This window comes from Brassica napus, chromosome C8, assembly GCF_020379485.1.
Source record: "Brassica napus cultivar Da-Ae chromosome C8, Da-Ae, whole genome shotgun sequence".
NCBI classification, from domain to species: Eukaryota; Viridiplantae; Streptophyta; class Magnoliopsida; order Brassicales; family Brassicaceae; genus Brassica; species Brassica napus.
In genome coordinates this window covers 9,761,501-9,778,113 of record NC_063451.1, presented here as the reverse complement: position 1 = coordinate 9,778,113, position 16,613 = coordinate 9,761,501, and the positions used below count along the sequence as shown (strand labels likewise).

General features: G+C 41.6%; 2 protein-coding genes across 4 annotated transcripts in view; both read left to right on the top strand.

The window, feature by feature from the left end:
• The first annotated feature begins 7,169 nt into the window (after positions 1–7,169).
• Positions 7,170–8,483, top strand: LOC125591449 (uncharacterized mitochondrial protein AtMg00810-like). Its single transcript, XM_048765703.1, has one exon. The coding sequence runs from the start codon at positions 7,170–7,172 to the stop codon at positions 8,346–8,348; it is 1,179 nt and encodes a 392-aa protein (XP_048621660.1). The 3' UTR covers positions 8,349–8,483.
• An 836-nt stretch (positions 8,484–9,319) lies between these two features.
• The window catches only part of LOC106423586 (probable serine incorporator), a 42,334-nt gene continuing 35,040 nt past the window's right edge, over positions 9,320–16,613 (top strand). For all 3 annotated transcript variants that reach the window (XM_048765702.1, XM_048765701.1, XM_048765700.1), the window contains exon 1: positions 9,320–11,370. The gene's annotated coding sequence lies outside the window, so the exon portion shown is untranslated. The remainder of the gene's footprint in view (positions 11,371–16,613) is intronic.

The following is a 16,613-nucleotide window of genomic DNA, read 5'->3' as shown; positions in this document are numbered from 1 at the left end:
CTCACTGTTTTTCATCAGGAGTTCATTATTAGCCTCGGCCAGGAGCAGGCACGAGATCAGATAAGTGTATGAGGCGAAGCCTCTCTCTCTATACTACTGTTGCAGCAACACGTTCGTCGAATGGAACGTGGAGAATGTTTTATCAAGCAACTCTTTCTCGGTTACTTCCTCACCACATAATCTCATCATTGAGACTATCTTAAACAATACTGAATTGTCTTCATCCACAGACTTATAGACCATGAATCTGAGATTCTTCCACGCATGTCTAGCCTATGGTAATAGCACTGTTTTTTGGTGATCATATCTACGCTGTAAAGCGGTCCAAAGGTCTAGTGGATTCTCCATGGTGAGGTACTGATCTTTTAGACCCTCAATGAGATGGTGGCGTATAATACTTATAGCCCTGTACCGATTCTTATCAGTCTCATTGTTACCCTTGATGATATTATCACCTAGTTCCTTTGACCTTTAATCTTTGTGTCAAGTGCCCATTGCAAATAGTTGTCTCTGGAGAGATTAAGGGCAACATAGTCTAGGTTTGAGATTTTTGACATCTGAATCACATTGTCATTCGAAATTTAGGGTTTCACAATGTGATCATGTGGCCGAAAGTCAATCAAATAAAATCGGCCACAATCAAGTCTTATTACAATCATGTTTCAATCAATCTAATCGACCATGGTGCGGATCAAACATAGTAACAAATAGATCAGGCCACACGACCGTACAATTTTGTGATGCAAACAATTCAAGTTTGTAAAATCTATATGCTTGTCGATATTTAGAAACAAGACGAATGCAATTCAAATTCAGTTTCATAACTTATGCAAACAATCTTAGCCAATTCGATTTCTTATTTATGGAATTAGGGTTTTGATTTAAACAATGCTAGGAGTTGATTTTAGCAATATGTGATCAAGGTTTCAAGGCCTTTTTGGATTCAAATTCAAGATTCAGATTATACAATCAATATATCAATCCTATAACCTCAGATCATCAATCAAACAATCAAAATAAGAACCATTAAAATCGAATTCAAGTTTCTAGGGTTTAGGGTTTCGATTCCAATATTAGGGTTTCATAACTTCAGATTAGAAACAAATAAACAATCAAACATGTTCTAGTTGGAATCGATTCAATTGCTAGTTATGAGATTGTTGTTTTGAGGTTATACCGATTTTTTGGGTTTGATCAAGATCATAGAATTCCATAATAATGGATTAGGGTTTTAGGGTTTGATCATAACGTTCTCAGATTAACGGTATACCTTAGTCTTTGTTGGGTTGAGCCGGACCACCTAGGGAGAACGGATGGACCTCGGATGCAAGACGGATGCTGTCTGATCGCTGATCGTCCGGGAACGTTCGCCGGCTGCACTCGTCTGCGAGCTGAAGCTGATTGTCGTCTGGTGCGAGCTGGTTGATCACGAACACGGGCTGGCTGAGGACGTCAGGACACGAGCAGGGAACGCCATGGAGTTGGGCTGATCGTTGAGGTCTGAGACGGACAGGAAACGCCTTAGGGTTTAGGGTGGTCGCCGTCTGAGTTAGGGATTTTAGGGTTTTAGGTTTTTAGCTTAGATTGCAGAGAACAATCGTGCTGATAACGTGTTGTAATTAAAGAGTTTAGAGAATGAATATTTCTGTGTTATTATTTCATAATATGAGGTTCCTTATATAAGGATTACAAGAAGAGATAAATAGAAATAGTACAAATCCTAATCTTACTAGATTTAGGATAACTACTAAATACATAAATGGAAATATTACATCTATTAGGAAAAGGAAAAGGGTTTCCTTTTCTCTAAGCTTGTGGCCGCCTCTCTCTCTCCTCTAGGACATGCGGCTGCTCTCTCTCCTCTCTCTACGGTTTCGGTTATCTCTTTTGGTATGGGCCGGTTTATGGACCGGACCGGTTATAGACATTCATTACTTGATTTATAACATAGAATAGTTATTTTCACTTTTTCGATTTAGTGCCACCTGATTTAGCTAACTGAAATTTCATATTTTCACCGTCGATAAAAAAACACTTAATTATATTCTCCGTATTTACATAAACCACATTCATATATTATTATTAACCCACGTTCATAATCCAAGATTAACATCATTTGTTTTCGGCAAGTCCCAATATTATTTTCGCCGTTGCTAGCAAAGTCCTCTTCTACGATATGCCATCATGTCCATAAGTATATATATGCTCGGAATCTTTTCCACTATTATCATTATGCATAGATCCAGATGTAATATGATCAATAGATTTAGTTAGATATGAACAATACACAAACTACTAGAGCATAAAGACAAAGGGGATCTAGGGTTCGATGCTTGATTTCTTTAAAGTTTTTGGGAATCTACGGAATGAATCGGGAAACAAAGGAATCGTAAGGTGGCGACATTGGGATTCGATCTCGAAAAAGGTGTTAAGGGATTTGGTTGGATATTGGTGATTTTGGAAATAAAAAGAGGGTCTGTTGATAAGCCCAGGGATTGAGCTTATCTGAAGAGACAGAAAGAGGAGAAGATTGACGAAGAGCAAAGGTAGAAGAGAAGATTAGGGAAAAAGAAATTAGGGATTTACCCAAATGTTTGTTTGTGATCGTCTTCGATCGTACTTACAAAGTGCAGAGAACTGAATAATAGAGAGTAATACTAATGGGCTCACTAACACAGCGAAGCCCAATATGAATTTACCAAGCCCAAGTTTATCAATATTCCCCGGTTGACGACAACCTTGTCCTCAAGGTTGAACATACAGTAGCAGCTTGTTATCTTGAAGACTTGAACCAAAAACTTGTCACTGACCACCACGTTAATCCTTGTGTACAGCTCCGGAGGCCTTGGCAAATGGAACCTTTCTTGAGTGTAGTGTAGAGTTTGTCTCTAAGCGCTGACTACAACTTCAGCTCCTTTAGCTTGGCTATAAAACACCCGCATCATCAATAGCGCCAGACTCATTATATACCCCAAGTCAACGTCGTAGATGTCTGAATCCCTGGAGTATCTCATATAACGTTTCCAGCCACTTGTAATATCTCCATTGCTCTCTCCTTCAGAATTTATCAAAGCCATAAAACCAGCTTCACATGTTGTGGATATCAATGTCATCAGCTCCAAAGTATGGTAGAATGCAGCATGAACAGTAACAAATATCTTCATCATGTAGTCACTTAATGCATGTGTACCGGCCAGCCAAACGACTGCAACTGGCCTAAACTCTCCATCAATCATATCAAGTTCCTTGTCGTCATTCAGCTCTGGTGGCCTTGGTGATTGAACCCACCCATAGAAAAAGAACTCCATTATCTCTTCCATACCTGTAAAAAACAGTACCAGAACCATATTCACCATCCCACGGCTCGAATACGCACCACTTCCATAACCATTCCTGCTGAAACGACCTTGCCCACACAAACCCAATGTATGCCAAAACCATGGATTCACTAGCAGCTCCAGTGGTCTTGGAAAATGAAACATTTCACCGTTAAGATTCCCCCGTGTAGAGACAAACATTTGATCTCTCCAGCACCTGACATCATCAGTCACCTCCATCATAAATAGACTTTCCGTATAACAAGCCAACTGCCACAAGATATTCTCTAATGAGAACTCAGAAACTCTATAGTAGATGCTTATCACTACTCCCCCGCTGAAGAACCGACTTGTCTTCAAGTTGGACCCAGCATTAAAACTATTCCCATACTTTGACACTTCAGTTTTACTTGATTTCAGGACGTTTTCACTCCATTGAAAATGTATCTTCTTATTACCACTCCAGATCATGTCACTACTATCGCCTGAAATCTCTGTATCCCAACAAGATGATCAAAAATGGATTTTCCAGGATCCCATGCACAACCTTGTGAGCTACACGAAGACCTCTTATACCTCACATATACATTAACGTCACCCTCTTTCTTCAACCTATTGTTTCGAACTCCCAGCCCAGTTAATACCCTCAAAACATCCTCACTGTGATCTGTCCTTAATCCATTCGCCATAACAAAATCTGAATCTCCTGGATCCCATTCAAAATCGATGCCCGCAACACAAGACCAATTACTTGTTTGCTTCCTGTTTCGAATTACCATTGGAACTTGCCTCACGTCGTCATATCTTGAGATCCATGAAGTATCCTTATCAACTACAAGGACAGCTGAAACAGGTAGAGTGAAAAACTGACATTTTTCCTTGAGTTCACTGTCTTGTCTCAGCTCTATACAACTCTTGATTTGGCCTGGATCCCACACATCTTCATTTGCGATTTTTGAAAATACTGAACATCGTGTAACTTTCATCTCCTTTAAGCTATCATCAACGAAACTCCATAAGGGTTCTGGAGGCTTCTTAGATAACCTGCCTGGCTTCCCACTAGCGTTCTTACCGTCTAATTCTTTGCCTAACCGTCTCAGTGCCTTAATGGGAATGTTCAGACTAATCAACTCCTTCTTTCTAGTCTTGTGAACACCAATCTACCGAGACCTTTTTCTGGAGCACAACACGTGATGTGTAAAGAGCTCTCCTTAGGTGATGTATACCTTTGAACCAAACCTTATGAAATCTTGGTTGCTCTTTCTGTTGTTGAAAATGACAGAGTTCAACTTGGCTCTTATACTTGCTCGTTCTCTCTGATTCAGACACCAGTATTGCTTCATCCGGCAAGGACTCCACGGCAGCATCAGGATCATCATGTTTTAGAGCTTTAACCTCTTCAGCAAAGAGACAATGATCTCCTATCCACATATCAACACGACAATCTATATCCGTAGGATCAAGAGAGGTAAACCCATACCGGAAGAGATAAGTCTCTCGCTTCCCTCCTGTATCGACGATCTGCCTTTTAACCACATAGATCTTCGTACAGTCTTTTGGATCCCTAAAACTTGGAGAGTGTAGGAACATTCCCAAGCTCTTACACGCTTGCGCAAGCTTCACCTGAGCTATTCTCTTCTTCTGATGGTATTGTTTCTTCATTCCCACAATCTTCACACCCAATCGCAAAGAGCTTGTTGATATCTCTGGTTTTTGTGTAACCGACGGTTTGCCGTTTTCCCTCATCAGCCATCTTTTCCGTTTCTTAAGCCTAGCCTTGTGGTAGATTAGCTTGCTCAGAATCTTTCTGAGCCTGATACCTCCGTTGAGCTTTAGATCTTCAAACCTCTTAGGGATAAAAGCGTTATGAGCTTGAGATTTACCATACTGCATCGTCCAAAACTTCATACGCAGATTCAGACTGTCCAGCCGAAGCTCTTCACGTAATCTTCGATCCACTTCCATCTGCTCCTCGCGAAGTTTCCGATCCACTTCCCTCTGATGGAATGATGCTTGTATCCTTGCGAGTTCAAGGCGTTCAAAGCGACACATCCGTAGACTTTCTTCTTCACTGTAACTCATTTTTTCTTTTTTTTTTTAAATCTCAAGGTCGATAGAAGCTTGAGCTCTGATACCAATGATAAGCCCATGGATTGAGCTTATCTGAAGAGACAGAAAGGGGAGAAGATTGACGAAGAGCAAAGGTAGAAGAGAAGATTAGGGAGGAAGAAATTAAAGATTTACCCAAATGTTTGTTTGTGATCGTCTTCGATCATACTTACAAAGTGCAGAGAACTGATTAATAGAGAGTCATCCTTCAATGATAAAAACATACTCAATCATTGATGCACTTGGATTAAAATAAAGGAATAAAGATGCTTTTCATTGCGAAATATGTCCTCTAGCTAAACAAAAACGCCTCCCTTTCAAATCTAACAACAACATGTCTGATAATCCATTTGATCTCCTACACATCGACGCCTGGGGTCCTTTTTCTACCTCAACAGTTGAAGGCTACAAATATTTTTTGACGATTGTGGATGATCATACACGTCTCACATGGATTTATCTATTACGAGCAAAGAATGATGTCTTATCTATCTTCCCTGATTTCATGACGATGATAGAACGTCAATATAAAGCAGTGGTCAAAGCGGTAAGGTCAGACAATGCACCAGAAATTCGTTTTGAAGCATTATACAAACAGAAAGGTATTCTTTCATACCACTCTTGTCCTGAGACACCAGAGCAGAACTCAGTGGTGGAGCGCAAGCATCAACACATATTGAATGTGGCTCGAGCTCTTATGTTTCAGTCTCAGGTGCCATTGGAATTCTGGGGAGACTGTGTTCTCACTGCGGTTTTCATTATCAACAGACTTCCTTCTCCATTGTTGAAAGAAAAGAGTCCTTTGGAACTTCTTACTTCCAAAAAGGTGGATTATAATGGTCTTCGTGTCTTTGGTTGTTTGGCATATTGTTCTACATCTCCGAAGCAGAGGACTAAGTTTCAACCTCGCTCACGGTCTTGTGTGTTCCTTGGCTATCCAGCCGGCTACAAAGGCTACAAAGTGATGGATTTGGAAACCAATCAAACTTATATCTCACGTAATGTGATTTTTCATGAGGATATTTTTCCTTATGCGAAGGGACAACCCAGTTTATATACTGATGTCTTTTCTTCTACTCCGGTATCAGACATTCCATCTTCTTCTACTTAAGACATTAATGGAATTTCTGTTCCTATATCGCTATTCCTACGGTCACATCCTCTGATTCTTCAGCTGGTGCTTCTAGTTCTACTAACAGACCTGAGCATACCAAGCGAATTTCCAAGTTGCCATCTCCCGTTGAGGATTATTACTGCAATGTTAATGAGCTCAATAAGGACATTCCCTATCCTTTGTCAGCTTATTTGTCTTATGATAATCTCTCTACAGAATAAAAAGCCTACATCTGTTTTGTTGCTCTTTATCCAGAACCAACCACTTTCACACAGGCTAAACGTTTTGATGAATGGTTACATGCCATGAATGAAGAGTTACTTGCTTTGGAAAAGAATGATACATGGACTGTCTGTTCATTGCCACCAGGCAAACATGCTATCGGCTGCAAGTGGGAATATAAGATCAAGATAAACGCAGATGGTACTTTGGAAAGGTACAAGGCTCGCTTGGTTGCTAAGGGCTATACCCAAAAGGAAGGTATCGATTTTCCTAAGACTTTCTCTCCCGTCGCCAAAATGACAACCGTTAAGACTCTTCTCGCAGTTTCAGCTGCTAAAAATTGGCATCTCACTTAGTTAGATGTTTCCAATGCTTTCTTGAATGGTGATCTTCATGAAGAGATCTACATGAAGTTACCTCCAGGCTACACACCACGAGAGGGGGAATCTTTACCTGAGAATGCTGTGTGTAAACTTCAGAAGTCTCTTTATGGCTTAAAACAAGCTTCTCGACAGTGGTTTTTGAAGTTCAGTGGCACTCTCTTGAGTTTGGGATTTAAGCCATCACACTCAGATCACACTTTGTTCACTCGTAACATCAACAGTCACTACATTGTTGTTTTGGTATATGTAGATGACATTATTATTGCTAGTAATGTCACAGAAGACGTTGATCAGCTGAAAGATGATCTACAGAAGGCATTCAAATTCAGAGATCTCGGTCCGTTGAAATATTTTTTAGGCCTTGAGATTGTTCGTTCTACTAAAGGCATCTCGGTTTGTCAACAAAAATATACTTTGGGTCTTTTGGAAGAATCAGGTCTAATGGCTTGTAAACCTTCTCCTATACCAATGGACCCTAGTATTAAGCTCACTCAAGACTCTCAAGAACCGCTTCTTGACGATGCTTGTGCTTATCGTCGCCTTGTTGGAAAGATGATGTACTTGACAATCACTCGCCCTGACATTACTTTTGCGGTGATCAAGTTATGTCAGTATACATTAGCTCCGAAGCCTTCTCATCTTCTTGCGGCCTATAAGGTTCTTCATTACTTAAAAGGAACCATTGGCTTGGGTCTTTTCTATTCCTCGGACTCTGATCTTGTTCTAAAGGGGTACACTGATGCGGACTGGGGCTCTTGCGCAGACACAAGACGATCCACATCTGGCTATTGTATGTTTCTTGGTAATACTTTGATCTCGTGGGAATCTAAGAAGCAACAAGTTGCCTCTCATTCCTCTGCTGAATCCGAATACAGAGCCATGGAGTTTGGTTCCCGTGAAGTTATTTGGTTGGTCAATTTGTTAGCTGAGTTACAAGCTCCGCAGGATGGTCTTATTCCATACTACTGTGACTCGACTGCAGCTATACACATTGCCAACAACCCGGTGTTTCACGAGCGTACGAAGCACATCGAACGGGACTGTCATTTGATACGTGATCGGATTAAAGCTGGTTGGATCAAGACTCTTCATGTTCGAACTAATAGCCAGATTGCTGACATATTCACTAAACCTTTATTCTCTCCTCAGTTCTATTCTCTGGTTGGCAAGATGGCTCTCAAAACGTTATACCTGCCATCTTGAGAGGGAATATTAGAGTAAACCGGTTTAGTATTGTTGGTTTAATCTCCGGTTCATATGTCTGTTATGATAACCGGATTACACATTACTATATATGTAAACATTTCTCCTTTAACGATATATAAGAAAGAATGAGTTTGTTACATCGTCTCTCTCCTTTACTCTGTTAACACTAAGAGGTTCCACTACAATATTGCGCGGAGCCGACTTTCGAAAGTATTGGAGGAGCTATAGGTAATGTCGTGGAGGTGGACCTTGATTACGGGAGAATTAAAGTTGTCGTCGATGGAGCACAGTGTCTCTGTTTTGAGACATCAGTGGACTCTCGCGGTGGGGAATTCTATGGAGGAGGGGAAGAGATGATCGCATTGAGATATGAGAAACTCGTCGGCTACTGTTCTATGTGCTTCAGCCTATGTCATGATATGACAAAGTGTTCACTGAACAAGGAAAGTCCGAAGAAGAAGATTGAAGTGCGGGAGGCAAGAACCGAGAGGGGTAGAGAACGAGCAGCAAGTTATACAGGGGGTTTTTATCAATGTCACGATGGTCGTCGGGAGCAATGTTCCTCTATCAAAGTCCATTAGACAATAAATTAAGCTCATTTTACTATGAATCCCTAACTTATTCCTTGTATAAATAAAGAGATATCTCTCTTTATCAAGGATGATCTTCTCTCGACCATTTTAGACCTAGAACACTCTCTTACAAAGAGTTTATGGATTCTTATATTTACTTTACACTTGTAATCATACATGTAATACAATCTTTGATAAATAAACTCTTTTTGATGTTCATTTTCCATTTGATTTCTATGTTGATTTCTCTTAAGCTTCAAAAATCTAAAAAATTTATTTCTTAAATTCTTCATTGTATGAATCCGACAAACACACCATTTTCGGTTCAAACAGTTGGCGCTAGAAGGAGGGGATAAGGACAAGTATATTCAAGGAAGATCTGGGCAAAACAAAAAAAAAAGTTGGTTTCTAAAAAAAAAAAAAAAAAAAAAACCACCAACGAGACCAAGACTCTCGGCTTGCCGTCTCCGTCTCGTCACTTGCAAAAAGCTCAACACTTGATCTTAGCGACGCATCAATGACAGAGAGATGATCCTCGTCATACTCATCGTCTAAAGAAGAAGACAATCTCCAAAACCTACTCGACGAAGCTCCAAGCCCAACCTCACGAACTGGATCCTGGAGCCCTTCATCTTCAGAAACTGATCTCTCCTCTCTGGGCGATATGACTCGATCTCAGCGACCATGACTCAGCCTCGATACACTCAGTTCGATTTCAGCGAGAAGAAGAAGATTAACCAATCACCTCGTCCCCATCATTCGCTAAGAAAAGAATCTCCGCCACTCTCGTCGGGAAATCAGCAGTAGCTTGCGCCACTTCCGGTAAAGCTGGAGGCTTTCTCGCTGTTGTCCGGATAAAGACCTTAAGCGACTCTCAGCCCAAAGTTGACGGAGTCAGAACTCGTCTCAAGGGGTTTGGGTTCACCGGCGAGGGTCAATGGTCCGGCTAAAAGGCCATCTAAGATTGATACGACTCAGACAACAGCACAGGCACGTCCTCAGCTCTTCACGAGGAAGTTGTTCGCGACAGAGAAGCACAGTGTTGGGATTGTGATCGGGAAATTTGAAGAGGTGAGAGCGGACTCAGGGCAAGTTGACTCAGTTGTGATCTCTATCCAGAGGCTTCTCTTCATCTAGCCACGCTGATCTCGATCCGTAACCAGCTCGTAGACCTGATTGGATAAAGTCATCAGCTTTGAGCTCACCATCATCTCAGCTCTGACAAGAGCGATCCATTGAGATTGTCAGCACAAAATGTCATCACGTCTTCATCACCAGAAGCTTTTCACGGTCGCTTTCTATCAAGGGAGGAGTAACCATAAACTTGGTTTTAGATTGATGGCTCAAGAACGTTGACTTGAGATCTTCTAACGAAGCGGGGAAGAGAAGACGAGGACATGTGGCTCCAACGTAGTGTTGTGTCGATACATTGTATACTAACACTTTCTCTTCGCTGACGAGCACAAGTACACGAGACATGACCACATCTTCTCACCGCCACTGCCATTCCGATGTCTAAACCTACAGAAGTGTTGCCTGGATGTAACAAGGGATAACGTCTCCAAGCTCCATCAGTGCTCCGACCCTTTGAGCAAAAGAGAAGGTCGAGCACTGCCATGTCATCAACCCAAGCTTTGAGATCAGACTCCTTAAACGCATGTTTTATTAGAGGTTGAGAGTTCTCGGCAGTCACGTGATCTCTATCTCCGGCTCAATCCCAAGTTCTCTGCATAGTCATGCTTATTGCGAGAGGAAAATACTGAGTCTTTGCGACAACACAAGCTTTGCCGACGAGGGAAGTGGTTAGGACAATAAACGAGATCTTTAACCACGTCCACAATAACTTCTTTGTCAAGTTACAAACAAGGCTCGACCTCTAATGCTCCATCAACGGTGACGTATCCAAGCTCTCCACCACTAGCGATCTTAAAAGAAAAATATTTAAAGTGGAGAGCATGATATGGATTGCCATGTTCAGGCCCTATGAGAGTAGGACACACCTTCAGCACAAGTGAAAATACAAAACTCACGACAGCTCATCCTCAAAGATAAGTATCCTATAACCTTTATGAGATAGTTACCGTTGATTGATTTGTTGTTTGCAACATGTGCATAAAGATTAGTAATTGTTAAATTACTAACATCATATGCAATAGCCGAGCATTAACATGAGTTAAACCACCGCTTGCTTATCCATTACACAAAACTTGACTATTTTTTATGGCTTATCTTGATCTGATCATCACCATGTTTTTTGTAAGACAGAGCGTTGCTGCTCGTGTTCACCGCCATTCTTGCCGGCGACTATGCTCGACGAGAGGCTGCTCTTGCTGGTGACTGTGATCTCGGACACACCACGTTTCTCTTGACAGCAACGTTATCATAGCCTGACGAGCGTACATACCAACAACTTGCTCGGCACACACGATCTTAACACGAGACTTCGGGTCGGTAATAGTTCGGTAAACTTGTATTTTAGGCACGAGTTTAAATTGAACTTGCTTGTTATTAAGCACGAATTTGCAGTCGACTCGCTTATCGTTAGACACGAGTTTACCAAAACTCATCTTTGGCTAGGCATAAGTTTACAGACACTCTCCTTCTACTAGGCACGAGTTCTCAGTAAACTTGCCTTTGTCTCAGCATGAGTTCAGTAAACTCGTCTTTTGCTAAGCATGAGTTTAAAGCAAATTCGCTTTTTACTAGGCACAAGTTCAAAGTAAACTCGCCTAAATCGTAATAGGCATTAATGTATCTAGTTAATTGTCTAATAAACCCTATTCGTAAAATTCATAGAGATCGACTTCTTCTTTCTACGAACTTGGGGGGGGGGGGGGGGGCTTACTGTTGGGGGTGGATTTACATCCTCCATCAAAGTCCATTAGACAATAAATTAAGCTCATTTTACTATGAAGCCCTAACTTATTCCCTGTATAAATAAAGAGATACCTCTCTTTATCAAGGATGATCTTCTCTTCTCCATTTTAGACCTAGAACACTCTATTACAAAGAGTTTATGGATTCTTAGATTTACTTTACACTTGTAATCATACATGTAATACAATCTTTGATAAATAAACTCTTTTTGATGTTCATTTTCCATTTGATTTCTATGTTGATTTCTCTTAAGCCTCAAGAATCTAAGAAATCTATTTCTTAAATTCTTCATTGTATGAATCCGACAAACACACCGTTTTCGGTTCAAACAATCAACAGAAGGAGGAAAGAGATCATCAAGGGAAAGGTAAAGGGAAAATGTACGAGGATGATGAGGCAAAATGGGTCCGTGTGTCAGGAAGAGAGAATAGGAGGCCGAGTACTGACGGAAGCCGTTTTAGGGGAGAGGATTTAGATTCACGCCACCGCCGGCCCAGACATGAGCTTACAAGGAACTCCATTCAGGATGGGCGTTGCCGGTCTTCAGGGTTCCAAGGCGTGAGAAGAGAACGCAGTCGCAAAGATCACTTTCCATACCAGGAGAGGAGTAAGGGGCGCACCTATGAGGGCACCATGAGATCTCCTCAACTGTCAGAGTCAGTGGAAACTGTTAATCTTTTACCAACCGCTTGTGTTACACAACGATCACTGTGTGTTACACACGAGTTCGAGAGAAAAAATAAGATAGACGTCTCAGGCATATAAACTTTTCTGAAAATACTTTTTGTATTATTGAGATTCTGTGATATTGTTTACAACAAATGATTGATCTTTATATAGAGATCGAATCATTACAAGTATAAGAGACACAACTCTTTATACTAAAGGACACAACATGAAGAGTTACAACTCTTTGTGTAATAACATAAATAATTAACTTATGTAAATGTATTAAGGAGATATTAGATTATAGTTTAACACTCCTCCTTAATCATATCTCGACTTGACTCCAAGCTGCTTCCTTAGATCTTCAAACCTTGAACCGCCCATTGCCTTTGTGAGAATGTCTGCGAGTTGATCATCCCCTTTGCAATACTCTAGTTCAGTGATTCCTTTTTGCTCAGCTTCCCTCACGAAATGGTACTTGATCTCTATGTGCTTCGTCCTTCTGTGTTGCACCGGATTCTTCCCAATTGCTATTGCTGATTTGTTGTCACATAAGATCGGAATGCCTCCTTCAAACTTCTGACCAAAATCTTCAAATAGTCTTTGTAACCACACGGCTTGATTTGCTGCTGCACATACGGCTATGTACTCCGCTTCAGCCGTTGATTGCGCCATTGTTTGTTACTTGCTTGATTGCCAACAAAACATAGCTGATCCAAGAGTAAACACATAACCTGAAGTGCTTTTCTTGTCTTCCTTAGAACCACCCCAATCGCTGTCCGAGTAGCCTACAAGTCTTGGTTCTTTCACGCTTGTGAAGTACACTCCAAAGCTTGATGTTCTTTTGACATATCTTAGCACCCTTTTGGCTTCTTGGTAGTGCTTCATGTGAGGTGATGACATGTATCTTGAGAGATAGGCGCTTGCATACATTACATCAGGTCTTGATGCACACAAGTACAAAAGCCCTCCAACGATGCTTCTATACTTAGTCGGATCTCCATACTCCTTGTCATCCTCAACTCCTTTTCCTTGTGGTGTAAGTGGGTTGCTTACACTTTTGCTTTCTCGCATCCCAAACTTGTCTACAAGTTTGTTTGCATACTTTTCTTGTGAAAGAAATATGCCTCCATCGTCTTGAATTACTTCCATTCCAAGAAAGTAGTTCAACAATCCAAGATCCACCATCTCGAATTCTTTCTTCATGTTCTTCTTGAATGTGTTGATGCTCTGAATGTTGCTTCCTGTGATGATTATATCATCTACATATAGACTCACGATCAACACATCTCCTCCTTGCTTCATGATGTATAAGGCCGCATCATTCATACTCCTCTCAAAGCCGTTTTGAAGAAAGTATGAATCTATCCTTCCATACCATGCCCTTGGGGCTTGCTTTAAACCATATAAAGCTTTGTGTAGCCTTAACACCTCGTGTTCCTTCCCGTGTGTCACATACCCAGGCGGTTGTGTGACATACACTTCTTCCTTGAGGTCGCCATTGAGAAAAGCTGACTTAACATCCATCTGATACAATCGCCACTTCATCTGAGCCGCGTAGGCAAGTATGGCTCATATTGTATCATGTCTTGAGACAGGGGCAAACGTCTCAAGATAGTCAACACCATACTCTTGAGCGAACCCTCTTGCAACTAGTCGCGCCTTGTGCTTGATGTGATTGTCGTTTGCATCGGTCTTGATCTTGTAGATCCACTTCACACTTATCACATTCTTATTCTTTGGCTTGTCCACTAGTTCCCACGTCTTGTTCTTCTCAATCATGGCTATTTCCTCATTCATCGCTTCTCTCCATTCCTTGGTACCACACGCTTCATCATAAGTGTATGGTTCTTCATGTGCATGAAGACAAGCTTCTATAGCTTGTGCCGCTTCTATATCTTGTGCCGCTTCATCAAGCTCTACTCTCGGTGCCCTTTCCATGATATCAACCTTGGACCTGAACTTCCTTGGTGCCTCATAAGCTTCTTCATCTCCACTACTAGTATCATGATCATCATTTTGAATGAAAACAGGACTTAAAGTACCTTCGGTTTGTTCCTCAGGTGAGTGAGAGTCTTACATAGACAACTCCAATGTCTTCCTCACTTCTTCTTGCCTTTTCCAATCCCACTTCTTGCTTTCTTCAAACTCGACATCTCTTGATACTTCAATCTTCTCATTCTCCAAGATGAGAACTCTATAGCCTTTGGATTGGTTGCTATATCCAACAAAGATTCCACGCTTTGCCTTGACGTCTAGCTTCCTCCTCTTTTGATTCGGGACATGTATGTAGCATATGCTACCAAACATTCTCATGTGTGACACATCTGGCTTGTGTCCACACCACTTCTCTATAGGAGTGACATCTTCTTCTATTGCCTTTGATGGCAGACGGTTTTGAAGATATGAGGCAGTGTATACCGCTTCTGCCCATAACTTGAGCGGTAAGTCTTGCTCTGCCAACATCGATCTAGCCATCTCCACCAAGGTCCTATTCATGCGCTCCGCTGAACCATTTTGTTGTGGTGAATAAGGCAAGGTGACTTGCTTATTGATTCCTTCTTCTTCACAGAACCGGTTGAATTCTCGTGAAGTGAACTCACCACCTCCATCTGATCTCAGTGTCTTGATGGTACAATCCGATTGCTTCTCCACCATTGCTTTGAATTTCTTAAACAGTGAGAATGTCTCTGACTTTTGCTTCATGAAGTATACCCAACACATGTGAGTATGATCATCCAAGAATAACAAAAAGTATCGGCTTCCATCAACAGACTGGTGCTGCATCGGCCCACATACATCTGTATGTACAATCTCAAGCTTTTCTTTTGTGTTAGTTTGAGATTCCTTGTTGGGGTCAAAATCGGTCAAGACGGAATCAATGTCTGAAAGTCCGTAAAAATCGGCATGAACGTTTTTACGAAAAATAAATCTTAGAAAAAAATCTATTTTTACGAAGAATCTTGCGGAGAAAACACATTTACGAAAAATCAGAGAAAGACGCGAACAAGGTTGCCGCGTAGCAACCAGCGCAAAAGCTGGTCGCTACATAGCGACCGAGCTCTCACCAAAGCTCGGTCGCTACGTAGCGAGCTCGGTCGCTACGTAGCGAGCTAGGTCGCTATGTAGCGTGCTCGGTCGCTACGTAGCGTGCTCGGTCGCTACGTAGCGTGCTCGGTCGCTACGTAGCGACCTAGCTCGAGCAGGAGCTTGGTCGCTACGTAGCGACCGAGCTCGAGCTGAAGCTCAGTCGCTACGTAGCGACCGAGCTCTTCCGAAACGTCGATACGACATCATTCCATGCATTCTCGTCTACCCTTCGATGCTATCTCCCGAATACCGTAGCGAACCCATCTCACGTTCCCCGCCATTTCTGAGTTATCAATCAAACTTTACCGTAAAAACCGCGGAAAGTTCATTCTTTATCGAAAGAAGCCGTAATAAACGCTTCGAGTGGAAAGACGGCCCAAAAAGACCTAAGACACGACTCGAGGCCAAACTTACGATTTCTTAACCAACAGCCTGTAAACCGCATGTCGGTTTACGCTTGGTTCGCAAGGGAAGATAAATGTCAAGTTTCCGCGGATAAGTACGAAATTTTGAAGATAATTACGAAGATCGGAAAAAATGGAATATCTCCATTTTTATGCTATGGCGGCTTAAGTGTAGAAGATGAAAGGTGTAAACCGACCTTGGGGCCAGTATATAAGGGGTCCTAGGCGAGAGGCATGAAGGGGACTTTTTCAGAGAAAACTTAGCACTTAGAGCAATTAGGCAACTTTCCGTTTTTTGTTATTTCGAGCTGCGACTCAATTAGGTTTAGCCGTCTTAGGGTTGCTAGAACTAGGAATCTCGGAGACAGCTCTCGAGCTCAGGTTTATACCTTGTTGTAAACGCTCATACGCAAATTCGGAATAAGACTTCTCTTTGCTCTCTTCTTACGATTTTTATACTTTATCGTTGTCATTATCGTGTTCTGATTTGCTTGGCGTGTGGTATTAGCAGATATCCGGGACCTCTGGAAAATTAGGGTTTTCCTAGTTTCCTTATTTAAACGGAAATCGACAGTGCGAATTTTAGTTCCCACAGTTTGGCGCTAGAAGGAGGGGGATACGGATCAATCTAACTCTCAGCCACAAAACGCTTG